General features: G+C 42.1%; 1 protein-coding gene across 7 annotated transcripts in view; it reads right to left on the reverse strand.

Moving 5' to 3' along the window:
- Positions 1–24,829, reverse strand: part of LOC146967305 (disks large homolog 5-like) — a 30,477-nt gene extending 5,648 nt beyond the window's left edge. Inside the window, exons 1-29 of one of the 7 annotated variants that reach the window (XM_085762087.1) lie at positions 24,033–24,829; positions 18,471–18,539; positions 17,581–17,734; positions 17,066–17,209; positions 15,432–15,615; positions 13,344–13,600; positions 12,668–12,980; positions 11,794–12,024; positions 10,377–10,561; positions 10,114–10,239; positions 9,727–9,859; positions 9,491–9,615; positions 9,097–9,272; positions 8,822–8,925; positions 8,260–8,352; positions 6,891–7,853; positions 6,437–6,560; positions 6,155–6,296; positions 5,514–5,635; positions 4,236–4,319; positions 3,982–4,141; positions 3,618–3,695; positions 2,950–3,112; positions 2,728–2,861; positions 2,021–2,185; positions 1,730–1,913; positions 1,271–1,419; positions 730–900; positions 351–547 (exon numbers count right to left, since the gene is read on the reverse strand). In XM_085762087.1, coding sequence (XP_085618213.1) covers positions 351–547; positions 730–900; positions 1,271–1,419; positions 1,730–1,913; positions 2,021–2,185; positions 2,728–2,861; positions 2,950–3,112; positions 3,618–3,695; positions 3,982–4,141; positions 4,236–4,319; positions 5,514–5,635; positions 6,155–6,296; positions 6,437–6,560; positions 6,891–7,853; positions 8,260–8,352; positions 8,822–8,925; positions 9,097–9,272; positions 9,491–9,615; positions 9,727–9,859; positions 10,114–10,239; positions 10,377–10,561; positions 11,794–12,024; positions 12,668–12,980; positions 13,344–13,600; positions 15,432–15,615; positions 17,066–17,209; positions 17,581–17,734; positions 18,471–18,539; positions 24,033–24,330 — 5,428 coding nt within the window. In that variant the 5' untranslated portion in view covers positions 24,331–24,829. Of the gene's footprint in view, positions 1–350; positions 548–729; positions 901–1,270; positions 1,420–1,729; positions 1,914–2,020; positions 2,186–2,727; positions 2,862–2,949; positions 3,113–3,617; positions 3,696–3,981; positions 4,142–4,235; positions 4,320–5,513; positions 5,636–6,154; positions 6,297–6,436; positions 6,561–6,890; positions 7,854–8,259; positions 8,353–8,821; positions 8,926–9,096; positions 9,273–9,490; positions 9,616–9,726; positions 9,860–10,113; positions 10,240–10,376; positions 10,562–11,793; positions 12,025–12,667; positions 12,981–13,343; positions 13,601–15,431; positions 15,616–17,065; positions 17,210–17,580; positions 17,750–18,470; positions 18,540–24,032 lie in introns of all 7 variants that reach the window. The other 6 variants (XM_085762086.1, XM_085762085.1, XM_085762091.1 and 3 more) reach the window with 6 other exon arrangements.
- Between the last annotated feature and the right edge of the window lie 1,929 nt (positions 24,830–26,758).

Genomic DNA, 26,758 nt, shown 5'->3' on the forward strand with positions numbered 1-26,758 from the left:
GCATTGCAGAGCTGCATTTTCTTCTGTTGCCGCATATTGCAGAATTGCCAAACACTTAATTTCCTCACTAATTGGGTTGTATCAGTTGGAAGGAGATGTTATTGAATCCCTTGCAAACTCCACAACAATCAATATTCCTCTGCAATTAAGTCGATATCTTTAACGTTATTCAGGATTGTTTGTTCCCAAAATATTGTGATGTGGAGTCACAGCAGCACTTTTACGGTTCTTTGTGAGTTGGTCTTGGTGATTTTGGAGTTTACTGCACAACTTCTAACACCCAGGCTGAGGTGCAACTTTTAACAATGAGTGGTTATTATTTTTTTGCTTTTGCTTTGTGTGTTTTTCACCTTCTGTGATGGGTAGAGAGTCTGTGCTTATGGCATCCAGAGCCATCAGATCTTTCCCATCCTTGGATCCGCTGCGTTTGTGCTTCAGCCTCCGACGAAAGAAGGACCTCCGTGCAGCAGCAGACAGAGTCTTGTTGGTGCCGTTATCGTCTTTCATATCCGCCATACTGTGTCTCCGGTAGAACTCCTGGTCCATCCTTATGGACATAAATCAACATGTTCATATAAACTCAACTCTAATCACACTCCTGTTACCATTCTAGAAGTGCTACTTCAGATTTATGTAGATAAAAAGAATGAGACAGATAAGTACAAATGATGGCTTGACACTAATTACACAACCTCCAGATTACAAAAGTGAACTATAATCAGGACTTACATGTATTTACTTGGAATCTGTCCTTTCTCCAGCCTCTGTGCATTCTCGTCAAGTTGCCAGGCCATCCAGTAGCCAAAATTACCGTTTGGTAGCGTGTCTTCAACATAGAGGATGTCGTCTTTCTTAAAGCTTAGTTCCACATCTGCCTCAGCCACTCTCTCATAAAGTGCTCTGACAAAAGATAAATAATAAAGTAATTATAAGGAATTTGTTCTTCATCCTAACATTATAAAACAATACGACAGACAAATTCTCAGAGGACTATGAAGAAAAGTCTAAGAGATAATGTGTTTAAAATTCAACACTTTCATGGGCTCAGGCTCAATAAAAACACAAAACAAAAACATGAATGGAAAATTCGTTGAAGGCCATTTTTATGCCTAATATTGACAAAAATCAGATTATGAAGATGTTTTTTTTTAAACAGTAACTGATGTTTGATCTGTGTACATCCCAGTCCTATGTTTTACACATACAAACACAAAAATGTGCACAACAGCATCATAAACCAACATGTGATTTACTGTGTCTCTGAGGGTACCTTATAAAAAATCCATCTCCGGGGGACTCTTTGATCACATCAAGGCTATCCACACAGTTCTGCACCTTGAATGTGATTGTTTCAGCTGGTTTCAACATTTCCAAGTAGGCCTCTTCTTTTGTTTTATTCTTCATGCTGATGCCATTGTACTGTTTGAAAAACATCAATTACACAGTTGACAAAAGGACACTGAGCTCGGCTGCCAACACAGAGTGACTCACCATTTTCAGTAAAAGTCAAACAATGCACACAAAAAAACAGAGTTGCATAAAAAGGAAAGAAGTTGTACTTTTCTCTACACGATCTTTGAATGTGCTGCTACTAAAGCTTTTCTTTACTTTTGTTCTTATTTGGTGCACAAGGCATCCAAGCGGTCATCACTGCTGCATCCAAGTTCAGAAAGTGTTGACACCAACTGACCATGTTTGTATTGTACTGATGGATAAACACTGTGGGTACCTCCAGTAGCAGGTCTCCAGGCAGCAGGCCATCAGGACTCTTAGCAGGGCTGTCCTCGTCAAGGCTCTCCACAAAGACGCCGTAAAGGTTTCCTCCACAGATCTGAACTCCCAGCTCCACCTGGATCCTCTTCAGCCTCACCAGTCGAGGCTCTGCAGCCCTGTATGAACCTGAACCAGGTAGCCTGAAGGAACATCTCACAGTCAGAGTCGGAATTTCTACAAACCGGTTTGAAGACATTTCACATTTATACCACCATGAGTGTTAACAGAGATACTGAACAGCCCCTACCTGAAGGAGTTGTGTGGGCTGGTGGCAGGAGTCGTCTGTTTGGATGGTGGCGTCATGGTTCCCTCGTCTTGTTCACTCAAGGTGTCGACTGTGGAGTGATTGTCTGGGGTGGTGGCTCCGCTGCCGTGGGGCGTTGGCTGGTTGCTGATTGACTCCATCCGAGAACTGAGGAGAACAGAAGTGGAGTCAAAAATATTTTTCTTCAGATCACTCCATGACTTACTTCAAATGAAAGTTTAGCATCGAGTTTGTGACCATGTCAAATTTAATTAAGATAATACATTACTCAGCAGTTAAGTATATTTATAGTTCGCAAACTTTGTTGTTTTTTCTTTTAAATATTTACTCTATGTTTAATGTTTGCATTTGTTACAGTAACAGTTACATAATGCACTTATTTTGCCCTACTGTTGTTTTGGCCCTGCAGCATCTGTTGTGTTTGGCTTTTCCCTCATTACTGTTGTTTTCTGTGTACACAGTGTTGGGTGTTCATACAGTACATTAACATTATAGAGGAGAACTGTTCCATTCGTTTTCTCACAATATACTGGAAACAGCTTTCAATAGCTTTGCATCACCCAATGTTTTTATCTTGATAGTTGAATTAAATTATCATAAATTCATCACCCGATGTTTAATTAAACGATCATAATTCATCACCCATATCAGTGCAAGTCATTGGTGTTCTTTCCTCCTCTCCCTCTTACCCTGAACGTGAGTGGTTCCCAAGCTGAAACATGTGAGGATTGTACTGAGCCAGGATGGTGACAGTGTCACACTGCTGTCCGATCACCAGCCGTGCCTGCTGCTCATTGGCATTGCGAAGGTTGATTCCATTAAACTGAAAAACAGCCGTGATTCATTTAGAAAGGACAAAGACAAGATAAACCATAATTTGACCTTTAGTCGAGGCGGTGTGACTGCTGTACCTCCAGGAGCTGGTCTCCGTACGCTAAACGGGCTTGGTGTGCGATGCTGCCGGCTGTCACTTTGGACACAAACACTCCACCATTCTCTCCGCTCACAATTGAGATCCCCAGCGGTTCAGCTCCTTTCTGTACCGTCACATTGCGTGGTTCCTCCAAGTATGGCCTTCAGGGGAAAAAGAGGAACATTATGTGCAACTGTGATGTGCTGACATCTATGGGAAACAATGAAGACTGTTGGCAGGATGCAACATGCAATTCTGAAGAAACTTAGTTCCAATTCAAAGGAGAAGCTATTGCCTGCAATCTGAAGTCTCAATTCAGAGCAGCTCTCTGTGCTACTTTATCAAAGATGCATTGTTAGGCTTTGAAAGGTCTCAGCAATAAGCGATGGGAATAGTGCGGGACATGCCAAGTGCGTTTCAGGATCCAACTCAAAGTCATGCAATCATACAAAATTCAACAGCATTTTGAATAAATAACAAGCAGACAAAGGATGATGACTTAAGGGATACGCATCCATTAGTTTTCATTATTAAGACTTTAAAACAAAATCTAAAACCACTGCTTCCAGGCAAGGCTAGAATATATTTATATTTGCATTGTGTGCACAGAAGATCTTGAGATCCGTGCTCATGAAGTGTATCTGCTACAAGAAGCACAGGACAAACCTCAAGCTTCTTAAAGAGAAGAACTTGGGCTTAACAGCCAGTGGGAGTCTGACAGAGGAAGTGTTATAAGAGACACATCTGAGAATAAGATGGAGAGAGGAAAGAGAAAGTGTGATCACTCCAGCCCAGGAGAGAAGGATTTCCGGTTATAATCAACAGCAGCAGAGAGGAAAGAGATGAGGATGAAGTGATAGATGGCAAGTCTGTGTTGTAACGGTATGAGATGGAAGCTCACAGCTTTGTTTACTGCTTTACAAGAGCTTAATCACAATGAACCAGACAGAAGCACAGACAAATGGTGGAAAACATGACACGTTCTGCTGAATGATGGCAGTATAACGACCCGAACGAGGATCTGGCATACCCATCCTTCCTCCTGTCACCAACTGGAGCAGGGCTGACTGATATCCTGGGCTGGGTGGAAATGGAGCTCTGTGATTGGCTGCTGGTGAAAGACGATGTCTCCAGGTTGACGGGGGACATTGGAGGAGTCGGACTGCTGCACTCTGAATGTGAGAGAGAGCCTAGAGTGGAAAGAAAGAAAGAAAGGAATAAATTCAGACTTGCCGTTTACGGTTGTAATGCTTACTTTCAGACTATGGAGCTGCCTGGCTGTACCTCTGTCAGACCCAGTGGAGCGGGGATAACGGGCAGGAGGGATCTTGATACGCTCTGCCCTAAACTGTAGAGTGCTCAAGGACCCTAAAGAAAACAAAAGAACATAAAGTGTTAGTTCATCCAAATTAAAAACAAAAAAAAAGCAAAAACATATCACTGAACCCTGCAGGTATATGAGGGGTTAGAGGACTTCCTGCAGGAAGTGGCTTTGTGAAGGCTTTTTTTCTCCCTGACACAACAACATGCTGCTCTGATTAATTACAACAAAGCAAATGTTTGATGTGGTCAATTAGTCAGTGTGATCACCTGAGCAGAGTCACATCACATCATGCTGCATCTTGTCTCGGTCCATTTATTTGCCAGATGACGCTTAAAACACTAATTGAATATGAGGTTGCTGTTGTCTGTGTGATATACAGTAAAGCTGCTGGACCTTTTCACTCAGAGTTTAATGTTGTATCTAAAATAAATCAGCTGTATATTTTCTCCCGACGTTAATGACGACAAGATCCAGCACTTCTGCGTTGTACTCTCTTGTAACATGTTCACACAAAAGGTGAAAAAAGGATTGACATTAATGCATCAAACTCAGAATAATCTTGTGTATCTCTTACACATTTCTAGTATATGTCTACCCCTGGGCCCTATATTACCCACAATGCAATCAATGTCACTGCTGACAATTCAGAGGGAGATTTGAGTGTTCGATGCTGCTCCCAGTCAATAATCGCCTCAAGCAGAGATGAGGGACTGACTACAGGGTTCTAGTAAACTCACTTCCTTGTAATTAGACCACAAATTTTTTCCGTTGCCAGACTTTTTTCAATTCATCTGCCCAAACCAAATTTTGAGCCAATTTAATCAACATTTGTGTACCTCTCTGAAACCACAAAGGGCTTCATCTAACTTTTTGTTCATATGCAGTACTAATTCCCAAAACCTGTAAACAGACTTTGATATGTAAAAAAACTGTGGAGCTGAAATCCAAGACAACTTCACTACACTGTAGGAAACTCTGAGATTTCAAAAGATTTTTTCTGGTCACAAATTCTGCCACCTTTTAAAGAAGGAAATATTCCTAAAAAAAAAAAAATGTTCACAGTGTTCGCTTCAAAGAATCAGCAAATCTTTCCAAAACTGCATGCATAGCTAATAATTAAGAAAAGTGAACAAAAATATGTTTGCAAATTGAGTTAACTGGCACTTTGATCACAAGAAAATAAAACAGATCAGGACAGATAAATTATGATTCGACTTTAACTAGGACTGAATACACACCCAGTCTGGCGCTGGAGGGCAGGGAGTTGGTGCTGTGAGGTGGCTGGCTGCAGCTCGTCTCGGTCGATTCTCCGTTGCGCTTGTGGCTCAGGTCCAGGCTGAGACGACCTTGATGCTGGGGGCTAAAAGTGGAAGAAAAGGCTTCAGTAAGCCCCCTTGCGGTCAATTATTCAACTCAGAGGAAGATGTAATTTGCAACATGCCATCTGTTCCTGAAATCTAGGGCGGAGTAAACACTTGTTTTGTCTGACTGACAGTCCAAAACACGCAGATCTTCAATTTCTAATGAAATTAAACAGAGAAGGTTCTGTACTTCTGACACTACTTGTAGATTACTCACTGGAGAAGAACTACTGCAGGTTTTTTTCTAAAATATTTTTGACATATTTTAAGTGATGGAAATTGAAAGTGGTTGAATTTCCTTTAGCTGCTTCAGTTTCAAGGTCCTGGTATTGTGCACGCCAGCTCAGCGGATTACTGAGACACTTGAATTGAACAGGGGCACGTTAAAGCCGTTAGTAGCTTCTGTGCTTTTTCCTTTTCCCTACTGTGTGAAGTCAAAATTTCTGCTGTTACATAGGCGTGAACAAAGGAAAATGCATGGGGTCTGGAAAAAGGAATGGACTGGCAGATTTTATTACCTTGTGTGTGAATGTGGGTGGACTGAGCTGGGAGCTGGGGGACAGTTGTTGCTCTGGATCTCATGGCTCCAGGCGGTGTAGACAGGGTTCTTCATCACAGCCGTCACAGCAGGACATGGGGCTAAACCTCGCTGTACTGAATCTGAAAAAAAAAACAAAAAACATGTGAGAGCAGCACAACCGTAGATTTTAGATTGAGACTGTAAACATCTGAACACTTAGTGGTTGAAACCTGACTGCAAACTCAGATAAGTATCTTGCTTATTTGTTCAGTTGACTTACGTGCTGTGATGCTGCTGTAACTGGGAGGTGGAAAGGGCATGCTGTACCGATTAGTTCTCATAGGAGAAAAGCGCAATAGGTCCACCGGCTCTGGGGAGTACTCATCATTAGAGAAACTCTGTACCTGCAAAAGGCAATAAAACAGCTAAGAAGACGAGGGTTTACACAAATAATTAATCCCATAATCCTTTTTTTAAATGAATCAAATTATTACTTAGCTTTTTACAAGTTCAGAAAAATCTCAACATGAAAATTAAATTGTTTCGTTTGAGCACCACTCAAACCCACACATCATGTTCCAAGGTTTATTTTGTTGATCAAATAAAATTGTTTAATTAGCTGTTCTTCCACTAGTGGAAAAGGCCCATTACAAATTTAGAAAGCTAAGACAGTAGCATGTGGCTCACTGGAGATATGCAAGTCAGAATGAATACATGTTTGTATCTCAGCTCACCTGCATGGGAACAGGGATGTGTAGTGGAGTCACATTCCTCCGCAACGCTGGTGCTGATTTTGGCCGGTACCTCCTCTTTTCGCGTTCCTCCACTCTGTGCCGACCCCCCTCGTCCTCAGCGGCTTTCTTGATGACGATCTTGGTTTCTCCTGAAGGGCCACTGGTGTAATAGAGCTGGTTTCCCACCTCTCCCTCATCCTGTGGGCTTGTAGCTTGAGCCGGGGAGGCCGGAGGGGTACCGGTGGTGATGGTGGAGTCGGACGCCGAGCTGTTCTGCTGCCGATGTTTGAACCTGAATGAGTCACTTCTGGCTGGTGGGGTGGGAGGGGTCTGAGCGGATTCAGACATGGAGCTCTGTGGCGAGTGCTTGGGCAACTGGGAAACAGACATGTAGTCCAGTTTTGGGGGCACCTCAGGCCTTCTGAAAGCGCTCACGTCAAAGATGGACTTCCTCTGTTTGGGTTTTTTGTAGATGGACAGCTGGGCGTACTCGGGAATGGAAGCTCCCACTATCACTTTAGGCCAAGTGCCTCCGCTCTGCTTGGTTGGCGAGCTCTGCACTTGGTCCACAGCCGTCTGGGGTGAGCTGCAGTCGGAGAGCACAGGGGTGAAGGTGAGGGGGCAGTGGTGAAGCTCCTGCCTCCTATAGCAGAAGTCCGGGTGGGGCTCTGGGGGAGTGTGTGAAGTGGAATGGGAGCGGGAGTGTAAAGAGGTGTTAGAAAAGGGCTTGTGGTGGGAATGAGCACTACTGCTGCTGCTGTCCAGAGAGTCTCCTGCATCCTTACACGCTTCCTCCCCTCTGCCGCCAAAGTCACAGCTGCAATTGTCCGTTTGCGTGGAGCAGTTGTGCTTCGAGTTTCTGCAGTTCCTAGTGTGCAGCTCACATGGCTGCAGCCGAGAGCTTTTATCTGAGTCCTTCATATTTTCAAATAAACTCTGACCAGAACAGCTCTGTGGGAGGAACTGTGGAGACAGGGAGGTAAAATAAATACTTATTTAACTATACTTGTTAAAAGAATATTGTGAACATTTTTGCAAACAGGCCCTCAGTGACTTGCAGTGGGAGTGAGGCTTTGTAAGATATGAACTATGTGAACTGTTATTCTTCACATCAGTAAACTTTTCACTAGAAAATGATGCATTATAAAACTGCAAATATGAAACAGTGTGTAGTTGCAATCACTTCCAGGTTACTGATACTCCACTGATCTTGAGTCCTTTTTTAATTCTGAGCAAAATATTACTTGTTTGCATTGTGAAAAGTTTTCAATAAATATATCTTATGGTGTCACAACAACTGGGTTGAGATCAGTGGTAGTTGGTGTGGGTTTTGTGTGTGCGACGCGTGTTGTAGGTCTGAGGAATTCACCTTCATGAGGGAGATGCTGAGAGAATCGCGGCAGTTCCTCAGCAGTGACTCACATTCAGAGAGCGACTTGTTATCGAGCGCAATCCCATTGATCTGTTGTGAAGGCACGAGAAAAACTTAGAAATGACCACGTTCTTCCAGAACAGCATGGCAGATACAGCACTTTGCATTCAAGACTCCCCAAATTCACCAATTCCTTAGGATGTATTGATCTAAAATTAATTTGAATAAATTTCAATTTTAATTTATTTAAAAGGGACAATGTACAGTTAAAACATAAATGTTGCCATTTGATGCACTAAAACGCTGCAGATGCTGCATTTTTATAATTTTCATAATGAATATTGATTTTAATCATCAAGGTCATACAGACAGTATACTGTGGAAATAAATATATGGTGAGCACTTGATAGTATCAGTTTGTATTGATTTTAAACAGAACATGCCTGCGGACAGCAGGGGGCACTAAAGGCCAGTGTCAATGCCCTATAGCTGTCTCTTGGCTTTAAATGAGAATAATTACTTTCCATATGACTAAAAGGTTTTTAGTCAGCATACTCACAGCCAACACTCTGTCCCCAACAGTAAGAGTGCAGTCTCTAGCAGCTGGACTGCCTGGAGCCAACGTGGCAACAAACACTCCACTTTCCAGGCCGATGCCACTATCTGAGAGGTGGGAGGGAGAGTTTATGTTAGTTATTCAAAACAAAACAAGCAAATATATAGTTTAACAGCTGTCTCTTGTAAGTATTTAATGCAATATAAAGTCATTAGTTGCTTGGTTTAATAGGAGTTTTAATGGCTACATTTATTTCCTAATTGGAGCTTGAGGCTGACCTTTGTGCCCAGCCAGGTTTATCTGGATCGGAGTGACAATCCGTCCTCCGAGTGACTTCCTTCTGCGAACCACCATATTGATCACCCCCTCTCCGCTCTGCACTGCTTTGATCACCTGCTTCCTGTCCTTATTAGTCAGGTCCACATCATTAATTTTCAACAACCAATCGTTCACCCTGCACAGAGAGAACAAGAACAGATTGACCATTTGATGATAAAGGAAGAAAGAAAGAGGACACAAAAGACACATTCAAACTGAATATCGAACTTCTATTATTCCAATATTGGAAATACAAAAACTGGTATTGAATGCTTGATCAAAAATGTTTTGACTTGATGCTATGTGGTTAAGATGTTTATATTCATCAGAACAAAATATGTTGTTCACATTTACCTTAATCTTCCTTCAGCTAAACTTCCTTTATCCACCTTGCTGACAAATATGCCACAGTCTCCTGGTAAATATGGATCATTTACCCCCTCAGCAATATCAAACCCAAGTGCTTTCAAATCCATGTCCTGAGGAAAGATAAAACATGATGACAGTTACCAGAGGAGTTTCACTGTAAATGGAGCATTTGACTAATTCCAAAGGGAAATTGATTGAAAATACATCTTAGCAGCTCTTACTCTGTGCTTTTCAAATTCAACAACTTCCGTCTCCCATTCCATCGAGTCTGTATCGATGGCTGAATCATGTGAACTGTGAGCCATTAACTGACGAAACCTGGCCTCTTCTTCTAACTGGTCCTCCATCTTTTCTCTGCACACATAGAGACAGATAAAACATCATCAGCTTCTCAAATAAACAGTCACTTCACTCAGAGATGAACTGAACTGAACTGCTCAGATGGTGACATGATTTCTCCACCGGGTGGCACCAAAGATCTCATGTGACATCTACATCTTAGACACAAGGGGAATCAAAGAAAAGCATTCAAGTTTTCAGCCTAAATATAGAGCAGATGGCATAAGCCGGGCAAGAAGTATAAAAAAAAGCATGCAGGAATGACTCACTTTAGTTCTTTGAGTTCCCGTGAAGCGTCATTCTTCTGCTTCCTCATGTCATCTAGATTCCTCAGAGCATCTGCCAGATCACTCACGGCTCTGTCCCTCTCCCGCCTCAGGTTGTCACATAGCGTGCTGACAGATGAACACATTTTCAAAAAGCGGCACACACAAAATGTAAACAAGTTTATTTCAGTCTAAGTCTCTCTTCAACAACATGCAATGTTAATGCAACATTATTATAAACACATATTTTCGAGCCAGCTCCTTACCGTATGCTCTCCCTCTCTCCCACTATCTTGTCCCTCTCCTGAAAGGCCCAGTCCCGTCGACACTTGGCCACCTCAGCCTCCTGCAGGGCCTCCTTCAGCTCCTGAGAGATGGCCTCGTACTGCTTCCTCAGCATCTCGATCTCCTTGCTGGCTCGTTCAATGTCCACAGTGGCAGTGTCTTGTTTCTGGAGGAGTTGAAGGACATGTAAGATGATGAATATCAGGGTTTGGAGTAGACAAAAGGATGTAGGCAGATAAGTATGGAATGTGATACTACTATGACAGACACAATATGAGGGACTTTGATTCATTTGATAATTTGTTCATCATGAATTTATGAGACATTTTTCCAGCAACACATACTGTATATTTGCTCCATCGCATTTAAGAGCCACTTCTCTGTTCACCACGACAGCGTTTGCTCATGCTTACGTGTCATGATCCCTGCTGAGTAATAGTTAACTGACAAAGTTGAACCTGGCTCAACTTCAAAAGTGTGACGGTACCTGGCAACTCTCCACACATGCCATTCAAATTGATGCAAATTCATATTCCTGGCAAATGACTTTATAACTTTATAACCTGAGTGATGCAACACTGTTGTAGACCTCATCTATGGTAACTTTGCAGAACCAACTGTGCAGTGTTTTGGTGTGTGTTAGATCATCAAACCCATTGATCCACTGCTTAAACTTGACTGCTATTTTTTTCCCCCTTTTACATTTTTGTTTGTACATCTATCAACACATCTACTTCAGAGAAAACTCAAATTACTTAAAGATGATATTTTCAGTAATCATAAACACCCCAAATAAAATTCTGCAAACTAAAAAGCACTCTCTGTCTATGAAGTCTATTCAAGGTAGTTTAAAGCATGACAGTCATAGATTGGATTACGTGGTGTGGTTTGAAGTGGGTCAGTTATAGTATAATGAATGCACGTCTTAGGGAAAGTCTGCTTTTGTATCTGTGACTAAAGCCGTCTCTCTCCCTCTTTCTCATAACAATTGTACAGCAAGGACACTGTCAAGTGTAGTTCAAAAACTAATTAAGTTCATAGCAAAAATGAATTCCTTTAGCCTACACTGTACTGTTATTAAGGTTAATTATCCATTTCTGAAACAGTGCAGTTTTCCTGTGCACTTCAAAGTCAGATAAAAAGCTTTTCGCTGTAATTGCTGGTAATTTTCTAATGCAGGAATCTCAGGACTTTCACCGCAATTAATCTGACAATCACACTAAAACGTAGTATGATGGGCGATCCACACATCTCTCAGCAAAATCAATGTGTGGAAACCCGCCAGCTGCTGAAAAAAACATTTACTACTACTATACGAGATGGGATGAAGGGATTATTGTTGGACGAATAAATCAATCCCTCCATTTGTAATGATAAATCTCCCGTCTGTCTGGCTACCTGTCTGGCCTGGTAATACTCTCGCAGCAGCTGGTCCCTCTGGATGATGGCCTCTGTCCTCTCCTTGCGGGCCACGTCCCTCTCCTCTCGGACCGTCTCGATGTCCTTGCATGCCTGGCTCAGCTCTTTCTGGGCCTCGGCCTTGTCCTTCACCTCGTGGCAGTATTTCTCCAGCAGCTCGTTCTTTTCACAGATGGCCCGGTCCCTGTCCACCAGTGCTGACGCCAACTCCTTCATGTCACACAAGCATTAACACTGGGTGTTAGGGGATTAAATATTTTGCAATGGAATCTGAGTATTTATTTTTAAAGTGTTGATATCTATTTTTTTATGAGATGTCAAAACCATTTTTATTTCTTTGTCATTTCTTCAACTACACCCTCTTCTTCAGCCTGTTTCTTATGCAGGTGTGATGCTGGAATTTCCCCCCAAGGGATCAATAAAATCTTATCTCATCTCATTTAACAAAAGTGCTAATAACAGCAAACATACTCTCACTCTCAGGGGAAGAAGTTGAGATCACAAAGAGTTCTCTTCAAGTACTTTTTTTTTTTTAATGGACATTTTGGGTTTTCTTTATTGGCCAGCCAACTCATCCTGAACTGTAGCCCTTGAAAACCAATAATGACACATGATTACTTTCAGCCAAACCTCACTAAACTCTGGATGCTGCCAAAGCGAACAATGACAACGGTGATAAACAGATTACTGGTGGTGACTATATTTGTAACACAGATAATGCACAATGCGTCATCAACAGATCAGAAGCATGAAAAGGAGTTGAGTAAATCTGAGAATGTAAATCAAATATGGGACCAGCTGTTCTCTCAGTCCTCAGTGTCAAATAATGAACCCAATTTAATTTCCTCATTACCTGTCGGAGAGCCTCCAGCTCCTCGCTGGCCACCCGTCTCTCTGAGGACGTGTTCTTCAACTTGGCCTCTGCCACCTCCAGCCCGGTCTGAAGTCTGTCCACTTCTTTGATCACTTGGTCCCGCTCACTCATGATCAGTCGGTACTCGCTGATTACGGAGTCCCGCTCCTCCTTGTATTTCTCGCAATCCTTCACCGCCTTGAGCTGCTGGGTCTTGAGCCGCGTGGTCTCTGACTGCAGCCGCTCCATTTCTCGCTGCAGCTCCTTGTTCTGGGATGCGGCCTTGGACAGTTCCTGCTGCGTGCTGTCAAACCTGTAGCAGATAGAATATTTAATGAGTTTTAATGCTCTTTTTTTAACATCTTTATTAACATTTTCTATGTTGCGCAAGATCAAAACCACAGCTACTAAGACCAGAGAGGAAAAAAAAAAAAAAAACACTCTTGGAAGTTTTAGAGTCATAAAGGAAACGTTAAAATTGGAAAACATCTGCCCATCTGCAAGCTTCATCTGCCTTGGATTAAGAGTGTTTTAAGTACTGCACAGATTTGACCTTGGCATTAAACTCAAGTGCTGAGTTTGAAGCAAAGTTTGCTGCAACTGCAGTTAATCCTTAGACTTTTCTCAGCTGCTAAGTGTGTGTGTGTTTGTGTGTCTATATAATTTCTGGCTTTACCTTCTTATGGACGAGGAGTACTGCTGCTGATAGTGGATGGCAGCGTCTCTCTGTTTGAGGAGCATGTCCAGCTGTTTCTGCAGACGGTGGTTGTCCTCCTCTGCCTGGTCCAGGCGGCTCAGGTCTGCATTGTGACTGGCCGTCTTCTCGTTGTAGCGCTTCCTCAGGGCCTCATAGTCACCCTTCAAGGCCTCCAACTTGTCCATGGCTGTGTCGTACAGCTTAGTGAGGACATCAGATGACCCTTCCCTCATCACCTGGGAATCACATCATTCAGGTTTTTTATTCTATTGCATAAAAATGACATTTGTCCATTTAGAAATGCATAACTCAACTCCACTTACATCTGCAATTCAGGTTCACTTGATGTAAATAATCAATTAACCGTGTCTTGGCAGAGAAAAATAACTGCATCACAAGTAATCAATTAATGCTTATGCACCCCACTGCATGCTGAGGTCGCAAGTCTTAAGGCCAGATTCTGTAGAGCCAAGAGTTTTACTTTAATGGGTATAGAATACAAAAATAGCTTTGCTTCACTCGTGCTTTTGTTTCCAGAGAAGTTAGACAGTCTGCATCTTTCTTTGTGCTGTGGCTAACAATTTAAAAAGATGAACCATAAGAGAAAAGCTTATTTGTTCAGTTTCTCAACATTTGTAAAAACCTCACATGAAATGCTGTACTTAGACTTGCATAACACTAATAGTGCTCACTTGCTGTCACACCAAACCTGTTTGGTGCACTTCAAACAAACTTTGAAGTGCTTGCCCATGTGACTCAGTTTGTGTAGGCTGCTGTGAAAGCTGTCATTTGAACTGTGATGTGGTCTGAACTGCACACAGAGCAGGTAAGAAAAGGTGAGTCTCAGTCTGCTTCTAATTACACTGTGCAGTTTGTCTGTGGTGCAAACATAAACAAGACTAACCACAGGATTGTGTGGGAATATTGGGATATGTAGTGGATGTTCGTAAATTCAACTACTGTTTAATTGGCGTCATCAATGTGCTGATCGAAGGGAAACTGCCAATAAGGAACCTCAGGGCCTTCTGGTGGTTTAGTGGTTTATATAACTGCAACGTGCACAGTTCAGTTTTGGTCTCCCCATCTCCCGCCATGTTTCCTGTCTCCCTATGTCAACTAAAAAGAAAACAACCCTAAGAAAGAGGAAGCCATCTATATAATTATACAAGATAATTTTGTGCAATACGAAAAAGCAGGATTTTGCCTGAAACTTTAGAAAGTAAAAAGTGCTGAAAAGTCCTACTCCATTTATTTTGGCAGTTTCTCATTCAAAGACCAGTAAAAAGTAATGGCCCCACATTCATCATTAATAATAATAATAATATAGCACAAGATGACTTATGTCTGCCTTTACAGTCATTATTTTATGAGATCAATTTACAGTCCTAACTAACAAAGCTCAAGATCACCAACATTTCCTTGTTAATTCTTTTTTCTGTTGCGGCAGATGATTATGGCCAAACCGAAGGACACAAAGCAAGACAGATTCTACACAAGAGAAAGTACAGTAGCATGTCACTGGCATCTAACAACTACATAATAAAGTTTGCCTTTGGACTGACATCACTGAGCTAATTTGATTCCTAATTTGCCTGACGCTGAACAGTAGTTTACCAAATGATGATACTAACTCTGGAGACAATGAGGCATGTATCCTTCCTATCAAAGAACCACGTAAGACATTCCCCATGGTTATGTAAGAAATGGTCTGACCTTCTGACTGCAGTGGGGCAGTCAGAATAACAGTAAAAGACGCAGGTTAAGTCATTTGTTTAATTTGAAAGGATGTTTTGATCGATGGAGACATGGGACGACCGATTGTCTGACCCCATTTCTCTGAATGATGCCGTCTTCTAGGAAGTAATGGTCAGAGAGAGGGAAACAAATTGATTTGTCTGAAATGTCAAGATCCAAATGATTGCATCTCAAGGGCATCTTTGGACTTGATGGACATGAGTGTCCGAGTACAAAGGCATGTGGAGCCAGTATGGCAGGGAATGTATCTGTTATCAAATGTGGGTGTGTGAGCATTAATATGGATGGGACTGCCGCCGGTAGCACAGATACCTGTTGGTGGAGCATCCTCATGTCAGCCACCTCTCTCTGGTCGTCATCGTGCAGTCTCCTCAGCTCCTCGCAGGCCTGCTTCACGTGGTTGTGCTCCCTGACCAGCTGGATGTTGTCCTGCCTCACCGCCTCCAGCTCATCTTTCAGCTGGGCGTGCTCGCTCGCCAGGCGGCTGTGCAGCGTGCTGAGGAGATACCACCACAAGGACCGTCAGACCGCGGCTGCTGCCAGCCCTGCTTCAAATCAGGATTACTGCACTTGTAGCCAAGCAAAAAGATAACTATGCCTCAGGGCAACAAGTGCACTACTGGTTATTTCCAAATAAGTTTTTTTTTTTTTTTTCCTTCATTAATTGTTTATTCAGCAGGATGTCAAGAAAAGATGCCCATCTGAAGCTAAAAGGAACCGGAGGGGCATGAATTCACACTCCCTTGTTCTGTGCTTCTGTGTTCCTTATTTATTATATACAGCAATCATATTTATCTCATTATGGAGTATATGTATAATGAGCTTGTGTCCTGCTAGTCTGATGTAGTCATGTACTGCTTAATTCGGTACATAAACTTGTCAAATGTTCTGGTCTGTTTCATTTGAATTTTTAGTTAAAGTTCTCTCTCGGTTTCTGAGGAGCTGGTTGTAGCCTTAAGGTAATTAATCTCTCGGCTTCCATAGTAATGTGGTGTGCGATGAAATAATTATGTGGTAATTACTTTCATGCTTATATTAAACAGTACAAACAGCCTCTTATGTAATACTGATTAACTGGTAACTGTAAAAACATAAAACGCTCAGACGACCAATAAAATCCCCCACGATTACCGACTACTAATGCTTGCCTATATGTGTTAATCGACTTATTGATCTAAGTACAATTCATAGGTCAGGCATGAATGCTGTTTCCCCATTCACAGAGGATGGTGTTTAGCGTCAATGGGTAAAGACAGTAATAAATAAAGACGTTCTCTGATGTGCAAACAGGGCCCAGAAGGAGAGGCTTAAACATGGCAATAATCCTTCATCTGTCTGTTTGCATTGGGGCCAGATGTTGGTTCCCTACACTTTGGAGACAGTATGGCATCATTAAATCACACAAATGGACCAAGCCTCCCCTTCGCGTCGACTCGGCACAGCTTATTTCACGGGACAACAAATGCTCTGTTCATAGCATTATCCTCATGGCACAGATGTCGTGCCATCCACACAGGGTTCAGATGATGATGATGATTACAGAGCATGCTTTGACATGAACTCTTCAAGAAGGCCATTACATATAGAAGAGAAGTAATTCAGTTTATAGCCACAACCTTTGGTCTGAGAAGATTTATGCTGCTGAGAAGACAATAAAAACAGTCTTTAAAAAAAAAAAAAAAAAAAACAATCACAAAGATGAAATTAAATTGATGAAGGGATGCAAGGCTTTTTTCACGGCTTAACAGCTTTTGGACTGGTATAAAGGCTTCATCCCTATTACTCTCACAAAAATAAAATCTGTTCTATGCAATCTGCTGTGAATATGATAGAGGCGGAACTGAATACCGACTAAAACCCTGCAGGCTGAGTGCGGATGCATATAGCACAAATGTGCCGGCTGTTTAAAAATTTACAAAAAGCCCTGTAGTAGGCTTTCCACTTACTGATAGAAGTCTGCTTTCTTCACAGCCTCCTCGCACCTCTTCAGGGTGGTGCTGTGCTGGTTCTGCAGGGATTGCAGGTCTGCCATTGCCTTCATGCACTGCAGCTTCAGACGCTCATAGTCATGACCTGCTTTTGAGTTTGGTCTATTTCACAGAGAGCGAAGACGGAAGACAAAAATGCATCTAAATTGAGTTTTCAAGACGCCACATGGGAGGATGACAGAAGTAGGATCAGCAGAAACACTGTGCAAACTTTGTGCTCATGCGAACACAGGGGAAGACAGGTACCATTAAAAATGGATGTTTATCCCTTGTTTTACAGAGTTGAGCATATTTTAAAACAATGTCGCACCACGTAAGACCTTCGCTTACTTGCATTTTTGTTACCTTTAAAAGTCAGACAAGGCAAAAAGCCTCTTTTCACCGGGTGCAGGTACACGCCAGGATCACTGCACCTTTCTGCAAATGTTTGTTTTGGAAAACAGGCGGCAAGGCGCATGAGATGGGAACAGTACCTGCAGTCATCGAAGGTGGTTCCAGGCGAGGAGAGAGCCAGACGTTTGCGCAGTTCGTCCCTCTCGCGGGTCACGTGTCTGAGCTGGAACAGAACCGTCTCCATCTTCTCGTTCACCTGGTGGCTGTCCATGTGGGCCGGCGGAGGGGAGGAGGCTGGGGCGGCCGTACCTGTGGGAGTCAGCACGTCACTGGAGGCATGTGGCGTTTACAGGGCTCAAATGATGGAGGGGTGTTGTTGTCGCAGCTCCATCAGCTTCTTTAAATTCACACTAAGGCCGTTCCATCAAGATGCCTAACTCGCGTGTTTTAACAAAAAAAAAACTGACAAGACAGCTGGTGTGTTTGGAAGGTTCAATAGTCTCAGTCTACTCTGAACTAACTTGGTATAAATATTAACCAATCACAAGCAAGATCTCTCTGTTGCAGCCACTGAACCATATGTAAACATGTACGAGGAAACCCCACAGCTACTGTATTATTTCAATCACTGTTTTACTTCCGTGTTTAATATATGACACAGAAATCCCCTCACTGATACAAATCCAAGTTTCCCTTTCAGTGGCATGGACCAGTCAAATCCTCTCTCCCTCAGAGAATGACTAAATGAAACAGGTCTGTGTGTGTGCGTGGATGTGTGTGTGTGTGTGTGTGTGTGTGTGTGTGTGTGTGTTTGGGGGTAGAGGGTTTCTAAATCCTTCTCACATCTGTGTAATCACTTGCATGTGCTCAGAGTCTAAACAGGCAGCGACCAATGACTGACTGTTATTTATAAAACTGTGGTTAGTTCCTTAGAACATGCTCATTGTTTTTTTTTCCAGGAAGATCCGTGTTTTCTTCCGAACGTTTCACCGGCCCGACACCTGAACGCCACCGTGAGCGCCACACTCACCTAAGCTGCTGAGAGAGCTGCTGCTTTCCGAGTCGGACGGCATGGTGGACAAGACGCTGTAAGTGGACCCTGCGGGGGCGAACAAAAAACATTAAAGTCAGCCTCAGAGTGTACTCGACCATGTCTGCATTATAGTTAGATGATTATCTCCAGCATTGTAAGGTACATCAAGGCTCTGCAGCTTGGGTTACATTCAGGGGCCTTTACTGAAAAAAGGCCAGCTGGAGGCATAATAAGGTGGGACTTTCCCCAACTTGGGATGACGGGCCTGTGGGCTGACAGCAGAGTGTGGCTAATTATCAGTTGGGCAGAGAGCTTGAATACTGACTAGCCAGGGCCCCAAAGAGGCTGCAGCCTCAGAGCTGCTCCTTTTATCTCCTCTGACAACATCACACAGTCCCCCCTGTGAAAGCCCCGTCTTTTATAGCCTACAGTGATTCATAATTAACTGTACAGAAAGGAAGCCTCCGTACAACACTGTAAGTATTATGGGAGGAGGTGGTGTTATTTGAAAATGCGGTGAGGAGGTGCTTTTTGAGGTGAACGTGAACGCCAACTGTTTGAATCACTGGCAAAACTGATGATTGTTTTTCCAGTTAATGTGTAAAAGCCACAAAGTGTGTTTGAGCATCTTTCACACTATTCTGATCGCACTGGTTTCAGTAGGGAAATTAGATACTCATGTGAAGAAGTGGTGTAGAGTGGGGGCAGATTATGTGGAACAACAACTTGTTTAAACATGTGGGCTTGTTGGTAGAAAAGATACAGAAATTGCCAAACCTAGCCAGACATCGGCGGCTGTGGCAGAGGGTTTCCGAAGCTATTTGACTATTCAACTGTCCGAAAAAATACTTTATGACGGAGCCCAATCATGGCTGAGTTATCTTAGTGGGCATGCCTCTCTGCCAAAGTGCTGTGGGCGCCCAAGTTGGAAATAGAGCTAGACCCACCATACAGTACATCAGCCAATATGTAACAAGAGACTGGATTTCAGAAATACCAAATCTACCAATCTTTAAGTCTACATTACGTAGTTTATACACCAGAGAGCACAAACAACTTTTTTTTTCAACCACAAAAATGTCCCATTCTGGACAGACCAGGGTCATAATTCTTACTACTTGAGAAAATGGTTAGGGGATCCTTATCAGAGATGTTTGTTCATGTAAAAAAAAAAGAAAGGATAGTCCCAGAAACAGGAAATTGTCACCTCTGAGATATTTGAGCTTTATTTAAATAAATAATATACTATTATATATCATTGCAAATGAATGCTTTGTTAGCTCGGTTGTTTCGACAGTGCTCCCAACAGTTTACCCTTTTCATCAAATGTGAGTTTAATGAGCTTCTTGACTCATTTCTAGTTTTAAGCGTGCTAGACAAAAAGGAATTTTAATGATGCTTGAGATGTTTAACAGACTGCACAAGTCTAGATCAAACAGCCAGGAGTGCACATTTACTGAGATCTAACTTGGCTGTGGGGATGAGCAGCTTATAGTTCAGTTAAATCAGCAACTTCCACCCTGATGTAAAGTCTTGCGCTCAACTCGGAGCAGGAGCATGACAAACGATTCTATTTACCCACGTCCCAGTCCTCTAAATCAATCCCTGGCTGGCTGAGTTCCCACTAGCTAAAGGAGACTATGAGTTTGATTAAGACTGGAAGGAGCCCAGCTAACATGGCTCACCCCTCTTTTTCCCAGCAAAGAGACTGAAAGAAAAAAAAAAGACTGATGTGCCTCAGGAACCGTGGCATCCCATGGATCAAGCTCTCTTTGTTCTCGCTCTAGCTTAAGTTTCCCATGACTCCGTTTGAGTAGAGAGTGTCTCAATGGGCAAGGTTCACTGTGTCATAGCTCACTCACTTTTCTGCTCCGTGAAAAGTCATGTGACCAGGACATTGCTGTGGTCTGACCCTCACCACTCAAGTATCTCATTTAGGTTGATTTCTTTGCTACAGGCAGAGCCACTCAGCACCCTCAGGACATTTTCTAATTTACCTAAAAGATTCACGAGAACAAGATGGAAAGGGGGGAAACTGTCTTTTGTTACAGACTTGGGTCTGCAGTGGAACACACTGTTTCAGAGCTGAAAACTGGAGCACTAACACCCAGTAAAGGGATCTTCTAAAATCACCATTACTAAGCTCTACTGGTAAATAGTGAGAAACATTTTTCTATGAAAATGGGCACATGCCCTCACTCATCTGACAGCTACATTATTTTACCACAGGGGGAGCTGACCTGATAAAATCATTTATTTTAACATGTTTTATATTTATTTCTTATTTATACCTCTGCTGTCATATTTATTACAAATTATACCATCTTAGAATTGTTGTCACAATAGTGATACAGCTCAATACTGTAGCTATGTCAACCACTGACTGTCCACCACACTAGTCCAGACTTTTAAGTACCTGGTGAAGATTTCACAAAACAAATATTGTGTAATATACAGTCTAAAGAACATGTTGAGGGCCCTTCCTCACCCACAAAACATTTGTTTAGGTTTTCCCAAAGACTTCTAGAGTATTTCAAAACCTGCTCTGTTTGCATCCATATTTCCTTTCAGTTTCCTTCTTCCCTGAATTTGTTGGGACATTGCTGCAAATCTTGGTGCGTTATCTTCACCTGAAGAATACTGGAAATAAAAACAAAAAACAAATACTGGATGGAGTTCATGAGATTTGGTGCAGTCATGCTCCCCAGACTGTGAAAGTAGTATCTCCAGAACTGGTTACATTCTTGGTGAAGAGTCTCTGTCATGTCTCTGCGACAGGTCAATGGATTACTATGCACTTTGGTGCAGACATGCAATGCACTGACTCTGTGAACCCTGACCCTCTGACTATTCAACAAGCTCCATCATCTTGTCAAAAATTCAATTTGCCCGGTGCTTCGGTTGATCCAACAGTTGAGATTTCTTTACTATTAACATTACAACATCACAGCTGCTAGTGTGGCTATTGCCTCTTGTTTTACTGTGAGAAACACCCTTTAAAATCTTCCACTATATAAAACATGATGCAGCTCAGTAATCACTATAAATCACCCAAAAAACTGAAATGAATGGCAATTAAATGCTCGTTGCATTTACTGTCAAAGCTAATAGCTAAAGTCCAATGGAAATAATGGTGGGTACATTTAACTTTCGTTTCCACTTACAAAGAAAAGCAGGGAAATCAAGCATTTTGCTCTCCAACTACCAGACACCCTGTCTTATTTTCCAGTGGCACAGGTCAGCCAAGGGAACACGTCAGTCACGGTACACACCCTTATGATATGCTCCAATCATGTTATTGTTCTTGAAAAGGTGAGACCAATCTGTAAACAAAGGGATTCTACTGTCAGGCCCTGAAGCTATGCTTATGTAAAAACTGAATGATCCTTTTTAAGTAGTGTATATGCATAATAAAACGCACCGCAGTGACATTCTCACAGCTCAGTGATCATTTCAATGGGCTAAATCTAGCATCTCTACTGTTCATATTTGACATTAGAGTGCTCGCTCAGGTCAACTAAAAAAAAAAAACTCTCACTCATTAACGTTGTTTTGATTCCAAAGGTGATCTGCCTCTCGCACCCTGTGGGCTTCTGGGTGAATGAAAGGGTAACAAGATCGGGCTGCTGACAGTGAATATTATTTAAAAACATTGTCTGTAACAAGCTACTGTTTAACTGGGGAAAGGCCCTTCTTTTGGCTGTACAGTGGAGGAACCTGTCTGCCCAGTAGCAGAAAGCTGCTCAGCCCATTCGCGTCCCGTGTGACTAGGAGCTGCAGACTACACCAAGCTACTGAGACCAGCCCAGTGCACACGCATGTGAAAAACCTCTTCAACCTGGAGAGACGGTCTCTGCGACTGTGAAATGCAGCGCAAAAATGACAAAGATGGGAAAAATGGACTAAAACCTCTGCAGTGCAGTTTCAGTCCTCCTATAAATAATGGGGATAGAGTAACTACATTATTAACACCTCACCATTCAGCTCACTGAGTATTACACAATAGCTGACAGTGAACAAAGTAGTGCCACCAATGTGAATATTGCTTTAGAAATGCAAAGGTGTTAACAGAGGTGCTGAGCAGGGACTGTGATCCAGTGTGCTTGGGACTCAGTGCTCCACGTGAAATATCAGGACATAAATCGTAACAGATTCAGCTGATACTGAATCTGATGATGCATCATAAACGCGTGCAGGAGTATTTCTGTAAATTGGATTAATATAATCAGAAGTTCTCATAACTGACTGGAGTACTTTTGCAAGCACGTAGGATAAAATTAACCTCATATCAAACTGAGTGCACTCTGGAGAAGAGTTAAGACATCCCAAAGCAATTAGACAAGAGGATGAGATATGTGCCATCTTTTCGGCTGTGGGAAGCTGTTTGTTTTTGTGTGAGGAAACAAAACATTAAAATACACGAAGGTAGAATATGTGTTAAGCAAAAATATTAACTATTATAAAAGTATATGTTGATATATGGCACGATATGGTTATACCTCCAGATCATTTTTGTTACAGTATAAGAATTTCATCTTTCTTGGTCTTCACATTCAGCTTCATTCTGCATTGCAATGACTGCAGTGCAAAAATAAGCATGCAGTCATTCATCAAGCGACACATGCCTTACATTCTCCATTTCAGTTCCTAAAATTAAGTTTTGTGTTTTTTTTCTCTCTTATAAAACAGCTCTAAATTTAGTATCTTTAGTTTGCTTCGGCACAATACATGACTTTATATATTTATTTTCTGACATTTCATGGACCAAACTATTAACTTAAAAAATAATCTATAGCTGCAGCTCTACTGGAGATATGAGGACATAAAATCAAATTGTAACTGGCCCTCTAAATGCTAATAAATGCATTTTACAATCTGAACAGTATTTTACAGAGTCATTGGTGATGAATATTTGATTGTTGCATTTAGTTTCGTACCAATAGACCAATGAAACTGAAATCGTTCATTCTCCTCTTTATATTCCCTACACACCAACTGCAGTGTGTGCAATCACACATTTATTTTGTTCACTCATTCATTTGACTTTGACAGTGGGTTATTGATTCTCCCCCAACACACACACACACACACACAAACACACACTTCAGTCAGCCCCTGCTTGTCACTACATCGATTGTTTTGAGTCTTTTTAGGTCCATTAAATACTTTCACAACAGGCTACAGCAGACTGTGCTTTTAGTGACATGGCAAAGGAAACAAGCACAGCAGTGTGAGTGTAAATAAGCATCAGGTCACATGATTGTGCAGCCCACTCTCTGTGTTTACTTGCCCACAGAAAAGTCATGCCCTTCATCAAGTTGTCATTATGGTCAATACTCCTAATGTTAGTTAGATCATGCTCAGAGCTAGATCGAAAACAAGTTGGATCTTAACCAAGTAAAGAATAGTCTAATTACACTATGGATCACTTTAATAATAAAAGCTGCAGCTGCCTCCATACTAATCCACTTCTATAGCTACACGGCCCTCTGTCCACTGTGTTTTCTTTCCAAATCAGTTAATTAGCATCAATTCATTAACGTGTGATTGCTCTCTCACCGGTTGTATGATCCACTGGTCCGATGCCATTCAGCAGCAGTGAGTGCAGGTGAGGGTGCGTCTTCTCCAGAGCCGTGCAAAACTCTGCGAAATGGTCTCTGTCCTTGCTGAGGAGTATCTTCAGGAGGAGGTCCACTTTTTCCGAGTTGGAGGAGCAGTTGTGTCCCAGCTCGTAGCGTTCAGACTGACTGAGGGTCCCGCAGTGAGACAAAACATCCACGACTCGGTCCGCATCTGTGACCGACTCCACCAAGTTCTGGTAACAGTTCTCCAGCAACTCTTTATGCTTTGGCTCCATCTCTGTCCCCTCTTCTTCTGCGTTTCGCTCCCCCCTCCTCCTCCCCACCACATTCGCTTTAACCGAACCAGCTTCGGGACAAATCCAGCTTCTTATTAATCCCCCGTTAGTCAACTTCACTTCGGACTACTACTGTCGCGACTCCCCGAAACTACCCCGCTCGGCCCAGCCGGGACGCTTTTCAACCCGAATTGGAGGATACACAAGAAGTAGCCATATTTGTTGCCCAAGGCTGTTGACTGCACGGAGATGACAACACATTTTCCCCCAACAAACCACCGCTCCGTCCTTCCCGTAAAAAAAAAAAAAAGGAAAAAAAGAAAGGACGCCCCTGCCTCTTTAAGCTCCGCTCCGTGTAGCCTACGCTACGAAGACATTGTTGTCCCAAATTCAAGTTCTTCCGACATGTTGAAAAGTGTAGAAACTCTCCAGGAGCTCTCTCCGTGTGAGTGCAAACTCCGCCATGTCTCACCGTCCAAGCAGCTGTAGCTCTGTGCCAATCATATTTCCGTGCAATGGACATTTAAGGTAAACGTGGGCGGGGCTTTGTTTCTCAGACGCACCTGGGCCCTCGTTTAATTCCCATTCTTTAAAAATAAAACAACAAGATGTGATACCATTACAAAATAATGTTTCCAGAGTAGTTTTATAATTGGTTTGTTGTGTTAGATAAGTGCTGGGTTGTGAAACTGCATTACAAGCAAAAGTAAAGTTTTTTTTTTTTTTTTTTAAAGTAGGCTCTTAACAAAATGTCGCTTCATTTTACACTTTATAGTAACTGCATTTTTAGAAGAAACTAACGAGTTTCAGCACATAAAAATATATAATTACATTCCACCACTGTGTTCAGTAGCCTAGTGTTTTTTATAAAGACAATGCTACGTTAATGCTGCTGGACCATAATCAGTGTTTTAAAATGACAAAGCCCAGGAGCTTCTTATAGCATAGAGCTCAATAATGTATTTAAGCTTTCAATTTCAAATGGACTATCACTTTATCCACCCATTGGTTAAAGATAGTCAGATTAAGTATTGAAGCTTAAATGTTTTGGAAGTATGTAAACAATAGCCTATGTAAAAGACAAAACACTGATCTTCATGTTTAACTTTAGACTGTAAAGTGAACCCAAAACACAGGACAAATACAAAGGACATGAAACCAGTGATGGAAATGTTTGATAGCTCTTCTATTGTTTCCTCCAGAAATGAGCTGATCATTGTCCCCACAATGCATCTGTAATAAAACAACACTGAGGTATTTCTAAGGACATATTTATTACATCATCACAATATAATTTAGTTAATTTAGCTGTAATCCTCCTAAAACAGTGGATCGCAGCTTGGGTGTCATGACCCAACAGAAGGCCTAAACATATAGCCTACATCTGAAAGGTCTATCACAAAAACATGTTATATCTGGTATACCTACTGCTGTGGTGGCACTGGTAAGAGTAAGTAGTGGTCTAAAATTAAGCCCATAAGCAGTTGTGTAAATATCGCAGCACTGCAAATCGTTTTATCATAGTATTTATTGATTTGGTCTTTGCTTCCCAAAGCTTGATCTGCTCAGTGAATGCAGTAATTGATGCTGCAGTGCACATGTATCATGCATCTAATCAGAGGGCCTTTATGTCAAACTTGATCTCTTTCTAAGAGCAGATTGTATACCTCCAGATCGTATAGTTGCCTGCCTGCCTCTCATCTGGATTGTCCCTTGATAAATCTGCCCTACTCTGTGAGCTTTCTTCTGCTCCACATAATCCAGCAGATCTCAAAGGAGGCAGACATCACAAAATGAAATCACGTGTAAAACCATCCATACATTCTAATCTGTGGCTGCAATACAGACAAAATGGACTGGAGGGATGCCGGATTAGGCTCATTTTGCCACAATTGCTGACAGTACTCTATATTATTAAGAAGCTTCAGTGTATTGGCTTTATGAGGACCGTTACTCCTATCTGAAGCTTGCTGTAGCACACAGGGCGTGCCTTTAAAGCTTAATACGGTACACAGTGTGCCTATACATTTCCCCACTTATGTTTAAAACTGCTTTAACAATGTAAGTGGTTATGTAACAACTCCACTAATTTCTCTTCCCTGCAGGGAAAATCCATCTGGAGCTCACCAAGAAAACTATAGCAGAAATGTTTAGGAATTATGTAAATTCTTTAAAACCATCACACGAGATTGAGAAGGAGCCTGCCGCTGTAGACCCTCGAAACTTCAGACTCAGGTTGTTGTTGTTTTGCAGTGATTTATTGGATGTGCTGTCTTCTGGCAGCACACTGCTCTTCTTCAAAGCCTCTGCTGCTGAACGGATGCAGACTGCACACATAAATAAAGGGAACAGGTTGAACGGGCTTTATTCTCTTATTTTGCCAAATAACAAGAGGAAGGACCACAAATTGTGCAGGTTGCAGCTCTGC

This window comes from Trachurus japonicus, chromosome 19 (assembly GCF_045865225.1).
Source record: "Trachurus japonicus isolate A0001 chromosome 19, Traja_1.0".
NCBI classification, from domain to species: Eukaryota; Metazoa; Chordata; class Actinopteri; order Carangiformes; family Carangidae; genus Trachurus; species Trachurus japonicus.